Genomic DNA, 26,286 nt, shown 5'->3' with positions numbered 1-26,286 from the left:
CACAGTACATCTAGTCCACATTTTATCTCCTTCTATGTCTTATTTGGGTTAGCCATGAGCAGCTTCTTTCTACCATTGTCCTTATTTCTAAATCCTATTGTCTTCAAATCTTTCCACTTTCTTCTGCACAAAAGAATCAATTCTCTGATGGAAACAATCCAGATGCCCTACTGCAGATGAATGGATACAAAAAATGTGATATACACACACACACACACACACACACACAGCCAACAGACAAGATAAAATAATGGCATTTGCAGGGAAGTGGATGAATCTAGAGCAAATCATGTTGAGTGAAACAAGTCAAGACCAAAGGAACAAAAAGCGCATGGTATCCTTAATATGTGGCTATTAGATCCACACAGTACAAGAGCAAAGACTCAATATTTGCGTACCCAATGCTATGGACATGGTATTGGAAATATAAACACAACCACATAGACATAAAAATCTATGACTCCATAGACACAATGTTTTATAACATAGATTAATATGTATCTATGACATACAAACTCTCAGCCTAATTTTAATTATGTTCTAAAAATCTAAGTGCCAGTGATTGTATATAGAGATTCCTTTCTTGAAGACTTGTTCGCTAAATATGTCATTTGAAATATGATGTAAAAATCAATGTTAATAAATTCTTTAATGAAAAAAAAGAATCAGTTCTCTGCACTCTCTGCCTGTTAGTCTTGTCTTTCCAACAGCATGAGGCCCTCTGTTTTTCTTCCTTATATGTCATCCCCTCACTTGTCTAAGAAACATATCTTGGAGAAGATTTAATGTGAGAAAAATAATCCAAAGAATAAGGATGTTAGGTCACCTATGCATGAAAATCCACATGGTTTTGACCTATTTGTATATTTAGGGAAGTACAGAAAGTTGGAATAGTGGGGATGTAAGGAAGAAAAATGAAAGAAGAGGAGACTGGAGACCAAAACAAGGAAGAATAAAAGGGAAGACTCACGGTACAATCCATTCAATGGCTTTCCATTCGTTTTTGGATGAAATTTTAAACCAAATTTAAGTTTGTGCATTGGCCATCTATGCTGTGGCAGCTATGTACGTGCCCTCGCTGGCCCTGCACTGCTCAGCACCTCCCTCTCTGGGTCCCGGATGCCCCAGTGTTCTCCACCTTCCCAGAAACCACAGTGCTTCCGAGCATGTCTTGGACATATATTTTTTTTCCTTGTACATGAAAATTTCTCTCTTCCTCCTCCTTAAAGTTCTCATTTCAAAACTCTCTTTGTGATGGAAAGTCTGTCACGACTGCTAAAGCTATGTCAGATTCCCTATACACAGTCTTGAAGTATCTCTATTGAGCCTTCAAAGACTTTTCACAACTATGACGAAAGCCATTGATGAAAGCACTGGTTCAAAGTCTACTTCTCACAAGACTATGCCAGCTTCATGAAGAAAATTACGTTGGACTGTGACTACCACAACCCTATTCCCGCCCATAATCTCTGCTGAAGAGTATGAAAGTCCAGGACTGTGTGGCTGTACTGAGGACCCCAGTGTGCATAGCCGCTACCTGCTAGGGATTGTCACCCACTGAGATCACTAGTCCAGGCCACTGAGAGGAGCAGTTAGATTGAGCTACCATAGGGTTCAGACAGCTATCACTTTTTAAAAGGATAAGAGGTAGGAATGTATAGTAAATACCTCAGTGTACCTATCAGAGTTAAAGCTGGTTGGACAGAAGCTGTGGGATTTCTATTTAAAATTTCTTTACACTGCCTTGAACATAGCAGACATGCATATGTATTTGCTATGGAATCTAATAATTACCACGCATCACCATATTATTGCAGCATTTAGGGAAGAAGCCTTGCATCCCCTTTAAAAGAAACATAAAAGAATTGTTTTGGTTACTTTTTGCTCAATTTCATTCTATTGCAACACTTTTAAAGCTGGATTCTACTCTCAGCACAATTCTAGTATGTGCTCTTTAATACACTACAAATTTCAGGTTACCTAATTCCTTTTGCCTTTTAGTTATTCATGTGGTTCTGGCTATTTTCATCATGTAATATGTCAGAATTGATTTCATACTGTGTGTATATATTCAGTTTACCTTGCCTAATCAATTTCTCACACTATCTTATGCAAGCTTAATTTGGGGAAGGGGATAAAATAGAGGAGTCATTTCTCTTTCATTTGGTCAAAGTTCATATAAAATCTGGTTATCTTCAGAGTATGCCTCCTCCTCTGGCCAATGTGTGTGAGAAAGTGGGAGAGAAGGGGAAAGAAGGGAGAAGGGAGGAAAAGGAGTGGGGAAAGAGAGAAAGATAAAAACAGAGATTTCCTGCAGAATTTCATAATATAGTACCTAAGTAGGTACTTTAAAAAGTCAGAGAATATGCCTCATTGAGAAACAAACATGTGGAAAAATAGGCCACTCTTAATGAACTCTAAATTACAAAAACAAAACAAACAAACAAAAACATGACTAGTGGCTAGGAGTTTAGCCTAGTGGTAGAGTGCTTGCCTAGCATGCACAAAGACCGGGGTTCAATTCCTCAGTACCACATACATAGAAAAAAAGCCAGAAATGGTGCTGAGACTCAAGTGGTAGAGCTCTAGCCTTGAGAAAATCCAAAGACAGTGCTCAGGCCCTGAGCTCAAGCCCGGGACTGTGAAAAACAAACCAACAACAACATCACAAACCGTGAGTAGTTAAAAAGCATGACCACACAGTGGCTCCCTCCAGCACAGCTCTGCTACTGGCTGCCAGAGTAAGGCCAGCATACCTTTGACTCCGCCTCCTCCCTTTCTTTGGTTAGTTCTTTTTTCATCATCTCCTTCTCAAAAGCCCGTTTTTCTTGCTGAGATGCAAGTTCTCGTTCTAGTCGCTCTGTCTGCCTTTCTAGCTCACTCTTCAGCTGCTCACACTGGATCAGAGCCTGCCAGGAACAGAGATGAAAGACAAGTTTATATTTGGGGGAAAAATAAAGGAGAAATGATACACTTAAGCCTCACTTTTATTTAAAATATTTAAGACTCATTATAAAGTCTATGAGAATGAGTTTATGTTTATCGGTTTCAGTGAATGATTTAAAACAGTATCCAAATGTTACAGGTACTCACATATTTAACAGTCACAATGAAGGGTATATAAACTAGTCAGCTACGAAATTCCAGGAGCAGATCTTGCTTCAGTTTGGAAAGACGCTAAAAAAAATAAGCTGCCCTTGTATTTTTAATTACATGTCATGATCCCGATGCATCCAATGTATGACCTTAACTGATTCCTTCTCTCCTCATAATTAAAAATTACTTGAACACTTAAAATAATAAAGATTAAATATTTTAATGATATATTGAATATTATATCTCACTACACAAAGACATCTATTGGTTATCACTATGTCAATAACTTCTTCAATACAACTAAGATTTACTTTACTCTCTTTTTAAACATACATGTAAAAATTAAGTTTCAGTCAAAGCAAGAAAAATTTAAAAGGGGGGGCTGGGAGCACAGACTAGGGGTAGTGTGCTTGCGCAGCATGCACAAAGCCCTAGGTTCAATTCCTTGGTACCATATACATAGAAAAAGCCAGAAGTAGCACTGTGGCTAAAGTAGCAGAGCACTAGCCTACAGCAAAAAGTGTTCCAAGGACAGTGCCCAGGCCCTGAGTTCAAGCCCCAGGAATGGCAAAATAAGTAAATAAATAAGTAACAAAAGAGAATGCACTACCTCGTTTTATGAAGCTTCAAAATGCTCAACTTCCAATTGCTAAAGGTTCATAATTGCACTTTTCAGAGATCACAACTTTCTTTTGGCCATATTCACAATATTTTGTGAGTAATACCCACCTAATGAATAGGACTTAAGAAACACAATGCTTAAAAATGCCAAGGTCTATGACTACACAGTATGTGACCACAAATTTGACAGCCACATTTGCTGGTAATAAAGAGGGAAATGGTGGAGGTATGCACTGTTTTATCCACAGTTGTATAAGTCCCTCTGATAAAAGTTATAATAAATATAAACAGGGCCTTGAATTCTTGCTTGGCTTTGTCACTCAGGCAGGTGCTCTAACTTGCATTGTGTCTCCATTTTCAGCTTCTTGCTGACTAATCAGAAATGAGTCTTGAGAATTTGTCTACTAGCCTGGCTCCAAATTGCAATCATCAGGTCTGATGAATATTAGGATCCTAAATATGAGCCACGGGAGCCAGACATAATGAATAAATTCATAAATAATGATAAATAGCACAGTGTAGTAAACATATAAACCAATAAAAATTATCAAGGGTTATGGACTGTATGTGCTATACTTTTATACAAATGGCAGCCTAGTAGGTTTGTTTCCACAAACAAGTGTGCAATGTGTTGTATTATGTCCTTACTAAAGTGGTAGGTATTGTGGTTCTATGACAATCTTTGGGACCACTGATGTATATGTGGTCTTGTCCTTGACCAAATGTTGTTATGAGGTATATTGCTGTACTTTAAAAGTTGCTCTTACTCTGTAGCAGATAATGTATATGTAAAGGAGCATTCATTTTTTTTCCATGTCTGTGATTACAATCAATGTTCAATTTTTTCTGATTTTCTTTTTACTCCAAGTTTCTAGTTCCTGTCTTTCTGATTCTACTACTGAAAAACAAACAAACAAAAAAACCCGAATTAACTTGGATAATACAAGTGGGACAAAGGCTGTCTGCTTGTTTGTGTCAGTCCTGGGGCTGGAAGGCTGGGCCTAGGCTCCATCTCTGCTTTTTTTGCTCAAGGCTAGAGATCTACCACTTAAGCCAGGTCCAGGCCAAGATTTTTTTTTTGGTAGTTAAATTTCAGATAAGAGTTACTTGGAGATAAAAGAGTCTCACAGGATCTCCTGCCCAGGCTTGCCTCAAACCCTGATACTTAAATCTCAGTCTCCTGGGTACTTAGGATTGCAGGTGTGAGCCACCAGAGTTGGGGGAAACGGGAGGGGAGATACATAGTTAACTCTTCAGGTTGGTGTTTTGTAAACTTTCTTTAGAAAGGTCCTCTAGTAGACATCTCCGGTTTTTCTTCAACATAAGCAGGCAGCAGAAGGCCAGTTCCCCTTATACCCTGTTTCTTGTGGCTTTACCAATGACACTATAAAACTTTCTACTAGTGTAATAACTTGAAATTTCCAAATAGTAACAGTTATCTAGCACTTTACTATGTGCTAGATATTTTGCTGAATGGTTTACATGGATTAATTAGTTAGCTCTATCAAGAAAAATTAAATTATGTGAATAAATACTCCCACAATTTTTTTTGTTGTTGTTGTTTTTGCCAGTCCTGGGCTTGAGCTCAGGGCCTGAGCACTGTCCTTGGATTTTTCTCAAGGCTAGAGCTCTACCACTTCAGCCTCAGCACCACGTCTGGCTTTTTTCTATGTATGTGGTACCTAAGAATCGAACCAGGGTCTTCGTGCATGCTAGGCAAGCACTCTACCACTAGTCCAAACTCCTGGCCCTCCTACAAATTTTTTTTAAGAAACAAACAAAAAATTATTATTATCACTTAGAGAAACCAGGGCTTGAACATTTTAAAATAATTTGTCCAAGTGATCTGGTCTAAAGCAGTACCATAAAAGCATCTAGGAAGAACATCATCACCTTCTCATATTATACATTTACCTCCTTATAAAATCCTCAGGCATTGCCACCACTACTGTCAATACAGTACAACACAAAGAGGTCCTTTTAAATTGTCATGCAAGACACAAATAGAACACTAGGTGGCGAAACATGTCAAGAAACTAAAGAACAAAGTATCCTAGCTCAGTAATAAGATTCCAAAATCAAAATACATATGTTCTCTCATTTTTTAAGATAAAATTGCTAGACCTGAATTATATTTCATAAGCTGCTCTGTAGTCAGTCCTTGCATTCATTATTACTAATCCAGTGAAAATGATAGATTCATAATATGCTATGCTTTGATCATTCTTTACTGATAATTTTGAAAAAGCACTAATAAAATTTTACATTAATATTCAAATTTGTTTTCAGCAAACATTGTGTAATTAATACATAAGTGGCTATGTAAGAGATATAGTGATAGATGTCACAGATCTGATTTCCATGGAGACGTGATGTACACACCCATTGGGGTGTCAATGGGGATTCAGGGGAGAAACAGTAACACAAAGAAAAAGAGACTAGGGTAACTTCAGAAATGATGGAGACCCATTTACTGAATAGGTACTTCACACATGAACAAAAGGAGATTAGCACTGGCTGAGCAGATTCATGAAAATGGCTGATTGCAGTTTGTGCACTGGAAATGAGCACACATTGTATATGAGAGTGAGGTGAAAGACAATTATAGGAAAGTTAGAGCAGAGCTAGACTGAAAGATCTAGAAAACAATTCTAAGGATTTATGTGTTATTTGCTGTACCACAGAAGTTACCTGACCAGAGAGATTTACAATCCAGGAAGTGTAAGGCAGCACTATGGTAGATATGGGGAGCTGGAAGAAATCTGAGGGCAGCCAATCAGAAGGCCATCATGATAGCCCATGAACATGCACAGCAGAGCAGGAAGGGCCTGGGGAGTAGGAAGCAGCAGCAAAACAGGAGATTTCTTGGCAAATGATTTGATTTCAAGACTAACTGAGGAGGAGGAACTAAGATATTTAAAGGATATAAGGCAAGATTGTTGGGAAGATAAGGGTGTCTTTATTTTTTTTTAAATACAGAAAATAGTAGATGGAAAAAGAAGTAGTAGAAAGGAATATGGAGAAATTAACAACTTAGTTGTATAGTAGGGGACAGAACATAATCTACTTTAAGGAGTTCTGGCAGCAGCAAAAAATATAGGTCTAGGGGTCATGAGCATAGCTAGTGATAGAATGCTTGCCTAGCATACACAAAGCCCTGGGTTCTACTCAGTACTACATACTCAGAAAAAGCCAGAAGTGGCGCTGTGACTCAAGTGGCAGAGCACTAGCCTTGAGCAAAAAGTATCCAAGGACAGTGCCCCGGCCCTGAGTTCAAGCCCCAGGACTGGCAATAATAATAATAATAATAATAATAATAATAATAACAACAACAACAATAAAGTAGGTCTAGAGCTTAAGAAAGCCACAATGTGGGTCTGTCCAAACAAAGATAAATGTTTGACATGAGTGGAGAAATGAGCCAGGAAACAGGGCAGCATGAGGGGAGGGCCAGGAACTAGCATTCACAAATGTCTCCACTCAAGGGATATGAAAAACAAGGTAAACCAAAAGTAGACAACAGCCATAAAAAGGGAATCCATACAAGTAAAAATATCACTTAAATCAAGAAAACGAGATGATATATGATATATGTCATGATATGATAAAATAAAGGTGTTAGTATGACCTTCCAAATCTTTCAGTCTGGCTCTGTTCTAACTGTCTTTCACTTCATGCTTTCATATAAGCTACATTCATTTGTAGCAATCTGAACTATGACTTCAAAATTACAGAGCATGAGTATTATAAAGATTGCAATGAGGATACTCGTTTGGAAGTGAGGAATTCAAGGGCAAATTAGTGTAAAATGTGGTTACAAATGAAGGGATAGCTACCAGGGCAGACAACTGTTTGCAAAATCTACCAGGAAAAGAATGAACTAATGGTAAGTTGAGTAGAAGCTGATTGTGTGAAACCTGCTTTCTATTTAAAAGAAAAATGTCTGGCATACAGACAGAAAGACGAGGGAGGAATGTGGAGCAACTGATGAGAAATAGACTAGGACTCCAAGAACTTAGAGACTGTGGAACAACTGGGGAACAAGAGGACCAGAAAGGAAGAGAAGGAGAAAAAGAGAGAAGGGAAGAAATGAAGGAAGAGAGAAGGGAAGAGAAGGGAGGGAAAAGAATAGAAAAGACATCTAGGGATGGGAAGCACAGAGGGGGCTCTAGCCTTTGACTAGATCTCCAGGAGAAGGGTCACATACATGTGAGGAGAAGAAGCAGGAAGGTGAGTATAGAGCCACGGGCAGTGTAAGTACATAGTGTAGCTGACCACAGAGAAAAGAAGGGTTATGCAGCCATTATAATCACTGGAGGAATTCTTACAGGGAAGTTCAGCTAGTTACTTCAGCAATGACTGGTAGGATGAAAACAGCAAAAGAACAATTGACATGTAATTGGGCTCAACGCTCCCTCACAACTAGAAAAGTAAGTTAAGTCAGGACCAAGGAATCCTCAAGTGCTGGTGAAAACAGAAGTGATGTCCTATTAGTAGACATTTCTGGACACCAGTGAGGAATAGGCGTCCCACTAGTTCCACGTGACTCAACAGCAAGTCTACTGGGGCGAGCCCTCACTGTTGATAGCTGCTATAGGAGGGGGTCCTCAACTTGGGTAAATTTGCCACATGAGAAAAGTGTTAGTGAGGAAAAAAAATGTTGAGTCTGACTTACACTTAGGAAGAGGTAATGATGCTCAGGTACCCAGTCTAGATGGGCATGGGGAAGGGTGTCTTTCAGCCAGGGCTGGGGGAGTTTAGAAGAGAGTATAAAGAATTCTATTTCAAACCACAAAACCCATGATAAAGTAAAAAGAAATCCAACCTGGAGAGGCCAAGAGTTTGGCCTAGTGAGTGCTTGCCTAGCATGCACGAAGATCAGGGTTCAATTCCTCAGTACCATATACATACAAAAAAGCCAGAAGTAAAGCTGTGGCTCAAGTGGTAGAACTCAAACCTTGAGAAAAGCCAAGGACAGTGCTCAATCCCTGACCCCAAGTCCAGGACTGGCAAAGAGAGAAAAAGAGAGAGAGAGAGAGAGTGCTGAAATCCAACCTGGAAACAACAGAGCAAAGGACAGGAAGAGAAGAGGTTTCAGGCAGGAATGAGACCTTGGAGAAGATTACAAAACAGAATGGGAAGTGAAAGAGGGAAAAGAAGAAAAGACTTGTGCTAGAGTATGTGTTTTTGGAAATCTTAGAGACACTTGGGTTTAAGTGGGAGTTACAATAGGTAGGATGAAGGTATGAAGAGTTAAGAAGGCCAAAGACAGTTGGTGTTGCACATGTTGGCACATGGATGTTGAAAGTTTTAGGAATGATACAAGGAAACAGAATGGAGGGAGAAAGGGTCAGGTGTCAGAGCTCTTAAACTGTCTAGACTGAGTTCATTCACTAAGATTAAGAAGGGGAAAAAAATGAGATTGCAAAAGGAATGGTAACCAGATTTCAAAGAGTAACAAAAACCAGAAGCAGGTGCCAAAGGCAGTAAGAAGGAAACAAATGCTGACTCCTCTGTCATAGCCTTGTGAGTTGCAAAAGGGATTTCCATTGGAGATTTTGAGGTTCATACCAACACTAAAGGACAGACAGAGCTTAGGACAAATGGAGAAATTAGTTGTGTTTATGGGTACAGAGAAGGCTCAGAACCAAACAGAAGTTTCAAAAACAGAGAAACTGGTAATTAAGTTAGAAATGAAATGATCTGGAAGAGTACAGAAGCACTGAACAGAGAAAAATAGATGATGATGAAGAGAATAGAGAATTGTACAACTCTAATATTTTAATAAAACAGGGATGTTCCTACAGGTTGAATATTTCTTCAATTTTCAAAATGTCTGGGTAGAAGTTCTTCAGATTTTGGAGGCTTCTGTATGTTGAAATATAGTATTTGCATAGATTTCATTAGATGAGCACTAATTCAAAAATTCAAAGTCAAAAATGTTCCAAAATCCAAAACTTTTTGAGTGAGAGTTTCCTATTTCAGTGCACTTTAGATTTCACTGCACTTCAGCTTTTAGTGCAGTTCATGTTCAAACTGTCGATCCATATTGGGTGATGACAAGAATGCTCCACATCTGCACTCACTTCTCTGGCCATTACTGGCTACTTGCAGCTATGCAGCAAGTGGAGGATGGCCAGTGTGTCAATTAGATTAACTAACACTGCCCCATCACTTCAAGCCAACCACCTCCACCACTGACAGCACTATCATGTTTGACCAAAGATGCTACCAAATATACATGTAACATTACCTTCCCCATATTTATATGTTTTTAGAATTTCCCACATCACACCTGGTAAAAAAAAAGCATTTGCTTTTAGTCATAAGTAAACATATACAAACCAACAACCATAGGTGTTAAAATTTTCATAACGGCAAAAAGTATCCAGGTACTTTGCCATATTGTACTACAATCTCTGCATAGTGACATAACAAGTCTATCTGTGGAAGAGTAAAAATCCTCCAAATAAAAAAATTTAGAAAAGTCAACACTAACAGATTGGCATTAAGTTTGTGTGTTTGGAAAAGGGTTGAATTATAATGCAGCCAAGGAAATACTCAGGGGGGGAAAGGCAATTCTCTTATCTTTGTTTTCATCCTCCTAGACTTGCCTTGGTCTTTTCAAAGTTGGCTTCTTCAGTCATTAGCACTGCTTGTTTCACCTGTTCATAGGCACTTGTTTCTCTTTTCTGCACATCTGCCAAGCTGCTCCTCACAGAAACCAGCACAGACATTAAGTCATCTCTTTCTCTGCCAGCACAAAAAGAACATTCAAAACAAGAGATGATCAAGTGAATATACTCATAAATCAGGAGTGCGGGGGGAAAAAAACTAATAGTAAGCACCAGGAAAAGAGCCAGGGAGGCTAGCTCAGCATATATTAAAGCACAATTCAGAGAATGACCCTCTGTTCTCACTAAGCGGGTGGCAGGCGGAGAAGCCAGAAAGGCTGAGCACATTCCTGGCCAGGCCTCATCTGTGTGGGACAGGAACCTATTGTGGACAGAACTGGCACAGTGAGGCCTTAAATAAAGCCCCGAAAAGAATAACTAGTCAGAAAAAGGAAAAAGAAGCTAGAAAGAAAAAAAAAGCAACATAGTACAAAAATGGGCATTTAATCTCAAAGTAGAAGCCATCATTTTAGAGGCAAGACTAAGTAAAAGATAAAGATGTAGCCTGGCAGGTGGCTCACGCCTGTCATCCTAGCTACTCAGAAGGCTGAGATCTGAGGATCAAGGTTCAAAGCCAGCCCAGGCACAAAAGGACCTGAGACTCTAATCTCCAATTAACTTCTAGAAAAGGGAAATGGAGTTTGGCTCAAGGGTAGGACGGTAGCCTTGAGCTGAAGCGCTCAGGGACAACACTCAGGCCCAGGAGTAGGGCAGTAGCTTTGAGCTGAAGAGCTCAGGGACAGTGCCCAGGCCAAGTTCAAGCCCCATGATCCACACACACAAAAAAAGAACTTGAGACTCTTATCTCCAATTAATCACTAGAAAAAGGGAGGGGGGGAAGATGTATACCATTGTACTGTTAAAGAATTAGTAAGGCTGTGCTTATGGCACTGAGTCCTCTCTCATTTGCTAGAAGTACTATATGCCATTTGCTTTCTATCTTCCTCTACAATTCCTGTTTGGCCTTTTCTTTCACCTACTGATAATCAAACCCAGAAGTTCATTCTTTCATGACTTTTATTTCAGTTGTGCTGAGACCTTACACACACACACACACACACACACACACACACACACACACAGAGTAATTTTGTGTGGGGGGGGGAGGGTCTTGAGGCTTGAACTCTGCCTGAATGCTGTCCTCTGGAGCTCTTCAGCTCAAGGCTACCGCCCTACCTTGAGCCAAGCCCCACTTCTCATTTTCTAGGGGTTAATTGGAGATAAGAGTTTCAGGTCCTTTTGTGCTGTGCCCTGGCTGGCTTTGAACCTTGATCCTCAGATCTCAACCTCCTGAGTAGCTAGGATTATAGGCATAATCCTCGCCTGGCTCCTTGCACATATTTTTTGAACAATTTTAACCTACTGGGTTTCATTGTGGCCAAGTTGTACCCCTCCTCAGCAATTCTTACAAGTCTTTTAAGCCACACTGTTAACTGGCAATCGAAGAAAACAATTACCAAACTGTTTTTTTTTTTGTTTTTTTGTTTTTTTGTTTTTTTTTGCCAGTCCTGGGCTGGAGCTCAGGGCCTGAGCACTGTCCTTGGACTTTCTCAAGGCTAGAGCTTCAGCACCACTTCTGGCTTTTTTCTATGTACATAGTACCAAAGAATCAAACTCATGACCTTGTGCATGCTAGGCAAGCACTCTATCACTAAGCCAAACTCCCGACCCCTGTTTGTTGTTTTAATGACCATATAGGGGTTTGAACTCAGGGAACTTGGCACTGTTCCTTTGATTTTTCTGTTCAAGGCTGGTACTCCACCAGCAGAGCCACAGCTCTACTGCTAGCTTCTTTGGTTAATTGGAAATAAAGGGTTGCTAGTAATACTGGCTTTAATCTCAGACTGGCTTCTCAATCCTCAGATCTCAGTCTCCTGAGTATCTAGTATTATAGGTATGAGACATCAGTGTCAGGCCCAAAATGCTTTGGATATAAAAAAGTAAGGATCCAATTTTACAAGCTAACTGCAATCCTGGGTATTGCAGGTGGATAATGTCTGGAATCTTACCTGCTCAGGAGACTGAGATGTAAGGATCACAGTTTGAAGCCGCCCTGGAGAGAAAAATCCACGAAACTGTAACCTCCAATTAACTACCAAAAAGCCAGAAGTAGAACTGTGGTTCAAGTGGTAGAGTAGCAGCCTTGAGAATCAGACCCTGAGTTCAAGCCCTACAACTGACAGACCCACACAAAAAGCCCCTATCAAATTTCCAAGGTATTTATAACATCACCAAATCTGAGTACAGATGTTCAGAAGACAGAAAAAAAGTACGGTCAGGCAGAAAGCTGATAAAGTAATAAAAACACAAGTACTTCAGACTATTTTAAATGCTACGTAGGCTCTATTAAAGAAGTTAAATTTTAATTTCAGACTCTGCTGAAAAAAAATGTTGTAGTTTTAATTGTCATGTTCTAATCTATCTGAAAAGAGGTCTGATTTGTTAACTCATCCAACTTTAGAGTTATAGTGTACTTTATAATTATTGAGTTTAGCTGTAATCCTAGCTACTCAGGAGGCTGAGATCTAGGATCGAGGTTCAAAGCCAGCCAGGGCACAAAAGGACATGAGACTCTTATCTCCAATTAACTTCTAGAAAAACAGGAAGTGGGGCTTGGCTCAAAGGTAAAGTGGTAGCCTTGAGCTGAAGGGCTCAGGGACAGTGCCCAGGCTAAGTTCAAAGCCCATGACCTACAAAAAATTAAATGAAACGAATACGAAGTTTAGTCAACTCCTGAATTAACCAATGACTCCATCTAAAAACATCTTTAAAGTGAAATAATTTGGGCCGGGAGTTTGGCCTAGTAGTAGAGTGCCTGCCTAGCATGCATGAAGACTTGGGTTCAATTCCTTGGTACCACATCCAGAAAAGCTGGAAGTAGTGCAAAAAATAATAATAAACTATGTGTGATATTTGGAAACCAGCCACATGCTAAAAAAGGTAAAACTGAACAATGTTACAATCATCATATGTTTCATTAAAAATTCTTTTTGTTTAAAAAATAAACAAAAGATGGGCCGGGAGTTTGGCCTAGGGGTAGAGTGCTTGCCTAGCATGTACGAAGACCTGGGTTTGATTCCTCGGTACCCCACATACATAGCAAAAAGCCGGAAGTGGTGCTGAGGCTCAAGTGGTAGAGTGCTAGCCTTGAGAAAGTCCAAGGATAGTGCTCAGGCCCTGAGCCCAAGCCCAGGACTGGCCAAAAAAAAAAAAAAAAAAAGTAGAAAAACTAGCTCAAAAAAAAAAAAACTAGCTCAGTATTTATGACAAATCACAAAGTCAGAAACAGCTCACCCTCTTGGAAAATGTAATCTTTCTAGAATATCATCTTATCAGGATTAATACAAGCTACATAGTAGATGTTCCACAAAATAAATAACTAAATAACATAAATAAATAAATGCACAAAAGGAGGACACTATAAGTGAGGAACCCTCGCAATTCTAATATTCTAACTCAAAAAGACCATATGACTACTTAGAATTGGAAAGTAAATAATTCATTACGCTGGCTCAGAAATGTCTTAAGTATAAACTCATATTTTATACTACTGAAGCAGACAAAAATGATTAGAAATAAACCCCAACGTATTTTGTTAAACCCATCATTCTGTAGACTACAAAAAAATTAGACTGTAAGTGTATGTAGCCACTGGACTGATCCACTTGCGCGTTCTATGTGACAGAACACGTCAGGCACTGGCCCTCTGGAATGGCTCTGGCCACTGAAGACCTTCCACTTACACACTACGTTTTTTAGGTTTTGGTTTGTTGACACTTAGCAAGCTGCACACCAAGGAGCAAACACTCCAAAGCCTCTGGCAGCCCTTCTCATCCACATCTGACCTTGTTCCCATGGCCCTTCCCCTGCTCATCTGGCTCTCACTTTTCAGCCCCACACATAGCCCTCACATTGTTGTAAGTCATCCAATGCAGTCAGCCAGGTTCCCTCCTCAGCCGCTGTAGCCCTGCTCGAGACCTGTTGCCTAGGGCCTAGGGCCAGGCCTGAAGGAGACTCTCAGAACAGGAAAGGTACAGATGTGATCAGAAAGAAGTTCTCAAATCACTATCTTCCAAGGCAAAAGTTCTGTCAATTGCTTAAAACCATCCTGTTTTAAGAAGTTTCTTGAAGAAAGAAAGAAAACCAGTGTTGACCTCTCAACATTCCAATGGCCTGATGAAAGGCTACTGAGCAGAAAGATGATGAAAAGAGCAGGCGTGTCCATTTTGAGCTGGAAAAACAAGTACACTAACATTTAAGGAATTTAGTCCAATTATCAAAGCAGGAAAAATCCTGGATTCCTTAATAATTCCAATCAAGTATTTAAGCAAAAGAGGATTGTTTAAGGAGGAGAGATCATTGGCATAAGCTTGATCTTGAAATATGGAGTACCTACAAAATGTTCTACTTCATAAATTACTATCAATTTTAAGCATTACAAAGCACCATGCATATACATTATTATTATTATTATTATTGTTAGTGTTTTTTATTTGTTTTGCCAGTCCTGGGGCTTAACTCAGGGCCTGGGCACACTCATTGGGCTTTCTCAAGGCTAGTACTCTACCACTTGAGCCACAGCACCACTTCCAGCTTTTTCTGTGCATCTATGGGCTACAGAGGAATGGAACCTGGGGCTTTGTGCATGTTAGGCAAGCACTCTACCACTAGGCCATGTTCCTGGCCCAATTACTATTTTTAAAAAGAAAATTTAGAAGGCTGACTACAACATTTCTTGTTCCTCATTTCTGAGAAGTTCCCGATACAGTCTTTTAACACCAGTGCACAACACTGACAATGAACTAGCTCAAAAATCACCAGTCTGACTGCAGTCTCAGGGCAGGAAGGTAGCAATCATTTCTCAGAGTCACTGTGAACTATCAAAAGGAATTTAACATAGAGTAGTTACATCTAGATTGTCACTTGAAGAAACTCTGGATAAAGAGCCCTGAGTGGAAGACAGAGGTTCTAAAACACTTTTAATCAACCTTAAACGATACTGAATATCAGCAGCAGTTGTTAATAATCAGTAATGAGGCCCCAGGGGTTTACAAATGCCACAAACTTATGTGAGGATCGTCTGGTCACCAAGCTGTTGCCTGAACCCCTTGTCAATGACACAAGGTCATTCTGTACCACAAATTCAAACACATGCCAGAGGGTGAAATGGGACAGCTTTGAGCTGTGTCATAAATACCACATTTCCAAAAACAGCCAGCAGTTCATTTCTCTTATGTAGGATACGCTTATTAAAACTTCCTCCCTAAAGCTCTGGTTCTGCAGTCAGTACTATGCTAGCAGATTACTGGGGGGTAGAGGGAGTAACAAGAATATATATATATATATATGTATGTATATATATGAATCCAAAGCTAAAAAGTATTGGACAGACCTGAATGCCAGCTTAAGCCAAAGGAATTAAATGGGCAAAAAAAATTTTGATAATGCAAACAAAGTTTGCACTCTTCTGTTATTAAAGCAGAACATGAGACAAAAGTATGCTGACACAGCAAAGGGAAGTATGTGGACTTGACACTGTCTTAAAGCAGCTGAGATCGAATTTAGAAGGGAGCCAAAAGAATACATAACTAAGAATCTAATTTCCAACTGACTACCAGATTTGGGATCAATGTAAATATTGTAACTTCATTTTAAAATGTTTTTTTTCTGAGATGGGCACAGTGGCTCACGCTTGTAATCCTGGCTACTCAGGAGATTGAGATCTGAGGATCAAGGTTCAAAACCAGCCCAGGCACAAAAGGACCTGAGACTCTTATCTCCAATTAACCTCTAGAAAACGGGAAGTGGGGCTTGGTTCAAGGGTAGGGTGGTAGCCTTGAGCTGAAGAGCTCAGGGACAGCACCCAGACTGAGCTCAAGCCCCATGACCCACAAAAAAAAAGAAAGAAAAAAAAAACAGATATCTGGGTTTTTTTCTGATGATCTAGGAAAATATGCAAGATAAGATAGGGTCAAAAATAGATTTTATTAGTTTCTTGGTTTTGTTATCCTCCTAGTTTTAAACACTGCCTTTAAAAAAAAAATTATATAGGGCTGGGAGTGTAGCCTAGAGGTAGAGTGTTCACCTAGCATGCACAAAGCCCTGGACTGGATTCGCTGATATCACACATTCCAAAAGGGCCAGAAGTGGTACGTGGCTCAAGTGGCAGAGTGCTTGAGCAAAAAGTGTCAAGGACAGTGCCTAGGCCCTAAGTTCAAGTCCTAAGACTGGCAACAACAACAAAAAATCATGTAACATAAAATTTAAATTAAAAAAATCATGTAACATAGAATGCTATTCCTTTTTTGAACTATTCTTTTCATTATATTCTCCTTGCAAAATTAGGTGTCAACATGGTTAAAAACATTTGCAACACAAATTTTCACTTTATTTATTTATGTTTATGGCCAGTTTTGGGCTTCCGCTCAGGGCTTATGCACTTTCCTTGGGCGTTCTTAAGGCTAGAGCTCTACCATTTGAGCCACTGCCCCACTTGCAGCTTTTTCTGTGTGGTACTGAAGAATCAAATCAGGGTCTGTGTGCATGCTAGGCAAGCACTTTACCAATAGGTCAAACTCCAGCCCCCTCCCCCTTTTTCACTTTAAATGCCTTTTTCTACCTACCCAGTTAATCACTGTTACATTTTTTATCTTTTTCTTTCAAATCTTTCTTTTTCTATGCCTATGCATGAGCCTAGAAAAAATAGTAGAGATGGAGTTAGAAAACACAAATGATTTCATACGGTTTTACTTTAGCCATTTTGTTATTTTCTTTTAAAAATGCATTTTGAAAGGTTTTGTTTTGTTTTGGTTTGGTTTTTTTGCCAGTCCTGGGCTTGAGCTCAGGGCCTGAGCACTGTCCTTGGACTTTCTCAAGGCTAGAGCTCTACCACTTGAGCCTCAGCACCACTTCCGGCTTTTTTGTACGTATGTGGTACCAAGGAATCGAACCCGGGTCTTCATGCATGCTAGGCAAGCACTTTAACCACTAGGCCAAAGTCCCGGCCCATGTTTTGTTTTGTTTTGTTTTGTTTGCCAGTCCTGGGCTTCAGCTCAGGGCCTGAGCACTGTCCTTGGACTTTCTCAAGGCTAAAGCTCTACCACTTGAGCCTCAGCACCACTTCCGGCTTTTTTCTATGTATGTGGTAACAGGGAATCAAATCCAGGTCTTCATGCATGCTAGGCAGGCACTCTACCACTAGGCCAAACTCCCAGTCCCAGAAAGGTTTTTTTGTTTGTTTGTTTTATTTTGTTTTGTTTTTTATACTCCATTACATATCATAGTTTATCCAAAGCACAGTTTAGTTTGCTATACTGGCCGAACCCAGGGCTCCATTCTTGCAAGGCAACTGCTCTGCCACTGAGCCACATCCCAAACCAAAGCACTTTACTCTCCTTTATAGACAAATAAGTTGTTCACAAATGATGCTTTACAAAAGCACATGCCTTGTACATCAGAGTTTTTCTTTAGGGCAAACATTAAATATTATATATAATTTAAATAATAATGGATAGTGCTAAAGCCCAAAGTGACTACCCCCAAAGCACAAAGTGACAGTTTCACCAGACAGGCATGAAAACACTCCTTATTCCATGACCTCATCATCATTTGGAATCATCAATACTCTTTATTTTCACCAATATTCTGAGTTAGCTTTAGATTGGATTTCCTTGAATACAAACAAAATTAAAATGTTTTCTTGCGCTGACATCTTCCTCTTTTGTTTCTTCCCAATTCCTACTCTCACAGTGCAACTGGGCTGTTTGCCATTTTTATTTGTTTCAGAAACAATACTTTATATATGGTACCAACCACTTGTTTTGATAGAAACATTATTCCTAATCTTTTAAATTAATTTGTACTATTTTATCATAAATTAACTTCTCGCAGTGCTAGAAAGATCAAACCCAGAGCCTTGGGCATGCTAGGCAAGTGCTCTATCATTATGGTACATTTCATTCCTTCATTCATTTCTTCATTCAGCAATATTGGAAATCAATCAAAAGCCTCAGGCACAGGAAATGTTCTGCCATTGAGCTCCATCCTAGTCCTTGATTTTTTTTTTTTTTTGCCAGCCATGGACTTGAGCTCAGGGCCTGAGCACTGTCCTTGGACTTTCTCAAGGTTAGAACTCTTACCACTTGAGCCTCAGCACCACTTCTGGCTTTTTTCTATGTATGTGGTACCGAGGAATCGAACCCGGGTCTTCGTGCATGCTAGGCAAGCACTCTACCAGTAGGCCAAACTCCCGGCCCTAGTCCTTGATGTTTTGAAACAGGTTTTTGTGATATAACCTGGGCTGGCCTTAAACCCTTACTCCTCCTGCTTCAGCTTCTTGAACATTGGAACTACATACAGGTTACGCTACCATGCCTATTCATGAATTTGTTTATTCATTGTTTCTGTCTAAGATAAAGGACTCAAACTTGACACATGTAAAACCATAAGAAGTCAAAGCTCAGCCAGTGCCAGTAGCTCACATCTTTAATCCTAGCTACTCAGAAGGCTGAGGTTGAGGACCGCAGTTCAAAATGAGCCCACAGCAAGAAAGTCTGAGACATTTATCTCCAATTAACCCTCAGAAAACTGGAAGTGGAAGTGGCGCTATGGCTCAAGTGGTAGAGCACTAGCCTTGAGCTGAAGAGCTCTGGGACAGTGCCCAGACCCAGAGTTCAGGCCCTCCAAATAACTAAAGAAAAAAAAAAAAGAAATCAAAGCTTGGAATATAATTCTTAAATTTACTTCTAATATTTTATAGACTGAATTATATTTGATTTTTAAAACTGTCTTTTCTTTTTTATACTTCAATTCTTTTCCCAAATAAAAATAATTTTTTCACTTGTTTGGCCCTTAGTTTCCCTAGCTCTAATATAAACACAGTAATAATCATGCTTAGGACTAGAAGAGATTGTTTTTAAATTGATGGCATGACTCCTATCAAACAGTGAGTGCTCACTACGTATAGCTAGATGTGAAAATATCGTTCATTTATGTCCAATACTTATCAGTTATATTGAATATATGTATATATATATATAAAAATAATTTAAATACTTTGAACAATGCAACATTTAACATTTAATAAATTTAAAATGCAACATTTTTGCATAGAGCCTAAGAACTATCAATCAGTCTATACTGGAAATCCAGCTTTCATATAGCAACCAAGTTATTCATTTGTGGCTGCCACAGCTACCTGATACACTGACTCTTCTTGGAGTCTGGAGGCTTTGGAATCAAGTAGTCTGCTTAAAAAGCCAGTGCTAGATGGACATTGGTGACTCACTTGCAATCCTAGCTACTCAGGAAACTAAGATCTGAGAATCATGATTCAAAGCCAGCCTTGGCAGGCCAGTCTATGAGACTTGTATCTCCAATAAATTTGGAAGTAGAACTGTGACTTAAGTGGTAGGTAGAGTGCTTTCCCTGAGCAAACAAGTTCAGGGATAGCACTCAGGCTCTAAGTTCAAGACTCAGGACCAACACACACACACACACACACACACACACACACACACACACACACACACACACACACACACACACACACACACACGTGCTGCTCCAGATCACAAGACGAAGTTGTTTCAATATATCATCAAGAGATGGGTTATCACATCTCCAAACAGCAGAAATCTGAGAGCAGTAATGTGTCTGAAGGTCAAGACATAAGCAATACTGGTCTACAGACATTCCTCGCTTCTTCATGGGTTTCAGTTGGAAGGTTCTCTAACTGTGAAGCTACAGATGCTTCCTCACAGCAAATATAAACACTGTGTGCTGCAGGAGCACCCAAAATCCAGTTGCTGAGCGGGGTACTGATGGCTTGTAACCCTTGGCTACTCAGGAGGTTGGGATCTGAGGATCACAGTTCAAAGCCAGCCGGCAGGGAAGTCTGCGAGACTCTTTATCTTCAATAAACTACCCAGAAAAAGCTGGAAGTAGCCCTGTGGTTCAAGTGGTAGAGTACTAGCCTTGAGCACAAAGAGGCTCAAGGACAGTGCTCAGTCCTTAGGCCTTGAGTTCAAGCCTCAAGATCAGCAAAAAAAAAAAAAATACAGTTTGCTATACATGATGTTATGAAATCACAGCAGAAAGAGATCTAAGCTGGCTAAGGAGCAAGTGAGACAAGGCTTAGTACATTTAGACTACTTCTAAGAGGAAATAATGTTTGAGTTACTGAAATGAGCAAAACAGAAGGTGGAGAAAAATAGGGCATAAAGGAGAACACCCCCAAATCTTTTGGATTGTATTACAAAACAATAATTTTCAACTTCCCCTGAACAAAATTGCCACAGACACAGCTTCCCTGGCAGAGTGAAAATAGAAAGAAGAGCAAACAAAGAGCTGCAGTAATTTAGCCCCAATGAAAATGTGACAGCCTGAAAGCATGCTTATAATTAGTCCTTAGCAACCCTCAAACAGTAATACTGCCATAGCATCACTACTTCTCATTGTCTGCTCTTAGGATTCTTCATGACAGATACATGATAAAGATGGGGAACACGTTCTATCTGAACAGAGGAGGGAAACTCAAGATATGGTAAAGTCAAAGTTATTTCTAGCATACTCAGTTTCTTAGGAATAGTGCCAGAGAGCCAGGTATTGTAGCCCACACCTACAATCCCAACACTTGGGGAACTGAGATTGCAGGATTACAAGTTCCAGGCCAGCTGCACTACCTAATGAGAACCTGTTTTAAAAAAACAAACAAAGAAACAAACAAACAAATAAATGAGGGAGATACAGAGACCTAGAATTAAACTATAAAGATTATATACTTTAGCCAGGTACTGGTGGTTCACACATGCAATCCTAGCTACTCAAGAAGCTGAGATCTAGAGGATCATAATTCCAAGACAAGCAGGTAACCTTCACTAGACTCCATCTCAAAAAAAAGAAAAAAGGCAAAAAGTAGGGCCAGAGGCACAGCCCTTACCAGGGTGGAATGCCAGCCTAGTAAGCTTCAAAGCCCTGAGTTCAAAATCCAGCAAATAAAAAAAAAATGACTTTGATTCTCTTACTTCAAGAAGAGACTAAAACCAAGAGACTAAAAAGAATATCTGTCAAAACTGGGTGCCTGGTGGCTCAATCCTATAATCCTGGCTACTCAAGAGGCTGAGATCTGGTGACAGCCAGGGCAAAAAAAGTCTTCAAGGGCTGGGAGTGTGGCCTAGTGGTAGAGTGCCTGCCTAGCATACACAAAGACCCAGGTTCGTTTCCTTGGTACCACATACATAGAAAAAAAAAAAGCCGGAAGTGGTTCTGAGGCTCAAGTGAAAGAGCTCTAGCCTTGAGAAAAGTTCAAGAGACAGTGCTCAGGCCCTGAGCTAAAGACCAGGACTGACAAATAAATAAATAAATAAATAAATAAAAAGTCTTTAAAACTCTCTCTGCAAATAACCAACAAAAAGCCAGAGTGGAAGCATGGTTTGCATGGTAGCATGCCAGTCATGAGCTGAGCAAGACTGCAAGGCCCTGAGTTCAAAGCCCAATTCTGGCAAAAGAAAAAAATGTATTGGTTCAAAGCTACATAATTATCTACAGATGGGAGAACATCCCCATTCTTTCAAGGCAGCTACAATGAAGGAATCTTCAAAATCCTCTTTCATGTAAGCTTTACTTCACATGTGAGTCAGCATGGGACAGAAGAGCACAGGCCCTCCAAAGACATAATTTTCTGGTTGGAAAGATTCCACGCACGGATGCATACTCACTTGGTCAGTCGTTCAATCGTCTGGATGTGGACGTTGCTATGGGTCTGGGAGAGAACAGCTTCATGCTGAGCACACTTCAAACAAAGCCCACCAACGCGGCTGGGAATATTAGCAGCAAGTAGAGACTCTTTATGTTTCAGCTGTCCCTTAAGATCTTCACAATTCTTCTGACTTTCAGCCAAGTCCTTTCTAAAAAGAAGGCATGGCCTGATGAGAGTATATGACTACTACGATCATTTATGGGTGTTTAACCTATGAGGTGCTTTCTATACAATGTCTTATTAATTCTTCCCACAACCTTGAAAGATTATTGTGGTTATTCTAGTTGACACTGAATATAGAGACCTAATTGTACTTACTAATTCAATTTCTTGTAAGAGTTTAATACAGATTAGTTATCTTTTAATAGAATCCTACTTCTGTTAACATTCTATTACTCACAAAAGTAAAAGTCCAAATATAAATCTTAAATAATTTATCATAACAAAGGAGCAGGGCCATATAACACAGTATTCTTTAAGGGATATACTTATTTCAAGTGTTAGCCCATAAAATTTATAGGGAATGTCTAAGAAGTTAACATTAAAAAAATGTGGATTTTGCCAGGCACAGAGAGCTCATACTTAAAATCCTTAGCAGCTACTCAGGAGGCTGAGATCTTAGGTTCACTATTCAAAGTCAGTCCAGGCAAATTAAAAAAAACTCTTATCTTCAATCAACTAGACAAAAACAAACCAGCACTGGAGGCATGGCTCAATGGTAGAATGTCAGCTATGACTGAACAACAACAAAATCCAGTACCATCACATACACAAAAAGAACATGACTAATATATTATTGTCCACTATTATGGAGAAATATGAAATTAAAAGCTAGAAAATTGTGTTTTCATGTGCAAATATGGGTATGTAATTTTTGTTCATTTTTATGATTGAACCCCCCATGCAATTTTATCCATAGACTTTTAAGAATTGAATAACCCTATGCCATATTCTCCTCTCCTTCCAATCAACTTGAGGAACTGAACTTCATTGCCTAGATGTCCTTTCGTGTGTGTGTGTGTGTGTGTGTGTGTGTGTGTGTGTGTGTGTGTAGGGGGAAAGTATGTTTACATGTGTGTATGTGTTTGTGTGTGTCTGTGTGTATATTCATGTGTGTGAGAGAGACAAGGTCTTGTTATGCAACTCAGACTGGCCTAAAATTCACCATCCACCTGCCTTGGCCTCCTAAGTGGCTGGGATTACATGTATAGACCACATCGCTTTGCTCTTACTAAATATTTTTTAAAAGCCAGGTCCCTAGCTAAGGAAAATGCACTGCTGTAAGTTCTCAGACTGTTTTGGTAGCCACTACAAGTTCCCTAAGGATCCCCCTCCATGCAGGGGAGATGCAGAGGGCACTGTTGCTGAGGAGCCAAAAACCAAGACAGCTGGCTGCAACACAATATCTGCAACATATGGGTTTAGCAGCTCCAGGAAACTGAAGAGTTCAAAGACAAACCTAAGCCTGGAGTGGTGGCTCATGCCTGTAATCCTAGCTACTTAGGAGGTTGAGACCTGAGGATTGAGGTTCAAAGCCAGCCCAGGCACAAAAACATCTAAAAAGTCTGTGAGACTCTTATCTCCAATTAATCTCTAGAAAACCAGAAGTGGTGCAGTGGCAGTGTGGCTCAATGAATAGGGTGGTAGCCTTGAGCTGAAGAGCTCAAGGACAGAGACCAGGCCCAGAGTTCAAGCACCATGACCGACAAAAAAAAAAAAAAAGGACAAACCTAATATAGTGACAGTTCAAAGTTGGGGGGAAAGTTGAAATAAAAGAGGAAGAGTTTTTGCCCAGTTTCCAAGATAGCATCTTTGACACAGTGAGTTTTCCTTTTCAGTATCTGAGACATGAAGTTTGACTTTCAAAAAATATGTTTTTAACTTCGGAAGCAAATTCCAAAGTCCAAAGGACTTCTTTTCTGTCAAGTTCAGATTTGTATAGATTCGGTTAGTGGACATGGCAAACTTGAAAAAGTAAAAAGAAGAGCCAGAGTTTTGGAAAAGTGATCTCATCTTTTTTCTTTAAGAAAATGTTTAATAATCTTAAATTATGCTAAAGGAAAATAAACTCAAGAATACAGAAAAAATATAATTAATTCCAAACTGGTATTTTAATGTAACTAAAGAAGAGACAGTTGAATTCTGAATGAGACAAAATATGTCCTGAAGAGTCAAAACACAATAAGTATTAAAATCTAATGAAGTAAAAATATGAAAGCAAGAAAGTAAACATTAAATTGTTCTAAAATGTTAAGTTTCTTTATGAAAAAGTAAAAACATCTAACAAAATCCTCAAACTCATCAGAGAAAACTAAGAAAAGTGTAAAAGTGCATTAAAAATGAGTGCATAAAAAAAAATGAGTGCATCAAGCCAGGCATGGAGGCACAAGTATATAAGCCCAGCTACTCAGGAAGTAGAGACGAGAAAATAGAAAATCTGATTCCAGCATAGGCAAGGGTTAGGGAAATCTTAGATGTCTTAGGACTCTAGCTATGAGTTCTAATTCTTATCTTCTGGTTGTAGCTAGTTGGGAGAGATGGGCTACAAGATTTTAATACTTATTTTAAATTGGATTTATTAAAATGTAATCATAAAACTATTTAATTTGAAAATACTATTGAGATTACAAAGTATTATCCTGAAAATACTATAAGTACCACTATTTTAAAATAACTTTTAACAAAACAAGTCTCTAAGTACAAATAAATCATTAATGGTTAATCTATAATAAATAGGCTACATGGAGATTTATAACACCTATATGTTGTAGATTGATACTTTAGTCCTTACTAAAGTATATGAACATTCATCAAATTCTTCACACATATAAAAACTTTAGTATTATTGCTGCAAATATAAAATTAGATGTGAAGTACTCCATTTTCACCATATTACTACAAAAGAATAACTTACAAGAACAGCTAGTAATGCTTTTATCTACAAGCAAACATAACTGACAATGGGATAGAATTTACAATTTAGCTGAGATTTAGAAAATGAGATTTACATAAGGAAGGGGGGAAAACAAGATAAGGGGAAGGGGTGGGGGGAAAGAAACTGGGGATAAAAACATGAGAAGGGGTAGCAATGATTGTTAAGTAATACACCTTCTATTAATGTAACCCTTCTATTAATTACAATAAAATATATTTAAAAAAAAGAATATGAGGGCCGGGAGTTTGGCCTAGTGGTAGAGTGCTTGCCTAGCATGCACGAAGATCCAGGTTCGATTCCTTGGTACCACACACATAGAAAATACTATTTGGTCTTCATTCACCCACTAGTAATCTGAGGAAATTTTTACACTGCATACGAAACATTATCAAGAATTCTAATATTGAACAAAACTCACAGAACACTAAGCATTCATGTGTGCTTAAGGCTATAATGCTACTGTTGTAATTATCAATAGAGGATTTCGCTTTACCTCAAAAACGTCAACTGAGATTCAAGGATTTCACTCTTAGCCTCATACATAAGTTTTAGCTTTTCCTATAGATTAGAAAAAAAACAAAAGTTTAGTTTCTACATAAAGTTATTAATACATATTAAACTTTTCTTCTCCTTTTACATTTCAGGAAAGATTTTCTCGAGCTTGCTCTAAGTATACATGATTCCAGGGAACTACTTAATCATCAAATGGCAACAACTGATCTTTTTTTTTTTCTTTCAAAATTGCACACTGTAGGTCTTACCCCTGAAAAAAACAACCATAACTTCCTGATAATGACCAGCCTCTGCTGTTTCCAACTATTCTTTGCTTCAACACATATTTACTGAATATCTAAATCAAAGGACTTTCAAATCTTGAGGAACTTATCTTCTAGGAAGAGTAGAAAGAAAAGTGAACAATTTCAATTACATGCATTTGCAATAGTGAGGTATGCAGAAGATTACACAAACTCAGAAAGACCTACATACACTTAATTAACCAAGCCAAAAAGAAAGCTTCACAGAATTAGTACTTGAAGGATAATTTCCAGTATCACACACTTCAAGAAAAAGAAGGCACAGAAATTTGAATGGGCCTCTCAGAAAAAGGATAAGCAAATGCCCAACAAGCATATGAAAAAATATTTAATCACACGTGAAATCAAAGAAACACAATAGAAAATCACAAGATAGAACTGAAAATT

General features: G+C 39.0%; 1 protein-coding gene across 1 annotated transcript in view; it reads right to left on the bottom strand.

Moving 5' to 3' along the window:
* The window catches only part of Sdccag8 (SHH signaling and ciliogenesis regulator SDCCAG8), a 188,973-nt gene that overhangs the window by 134,280 nt on the left and 28,407 nt on the right, over positions 1–26,286 (bottom strand). The window contains exons 7-10 of the mRNA XM_090341503.1: positions 25,578–25,642; positions 22,109–22,297; positions 10,332–10,470; positions 2,757–2,909 (exon numbers count right to left, since the gene is read on the bottom strand). Coding sequence (XP_090197629.1) covers positions 2,757–2,909; positions 10,332–10,470; positions 22,109–22,297; positions 25,578–25,642 — 546 coding nt within the window. The remainder of the gene's footprint in view (positions 1–2,756; positions 2,910–10,331; positions 10,471–22,108; positions 22,298–25,577; positions 25,643–26,286) is intronic.

Source organism: Megascapheus bottae, chromosome 10 (genome assembly GCF_031878675.1).
Source record: "Megascapheus bottae isolate mThoBot1 chromosome 10, mThoBot2.hap1, whole genome shotgun sequence".
NCBI lineage: Eukaryota > Metazoa > Chordata > Mammalia > Rodentia > Geomyidae > Megascapheus > Megascapheus bottae.
This window is presented reverse-complemented; position numbering and strand designations above follow the sequence as displayed.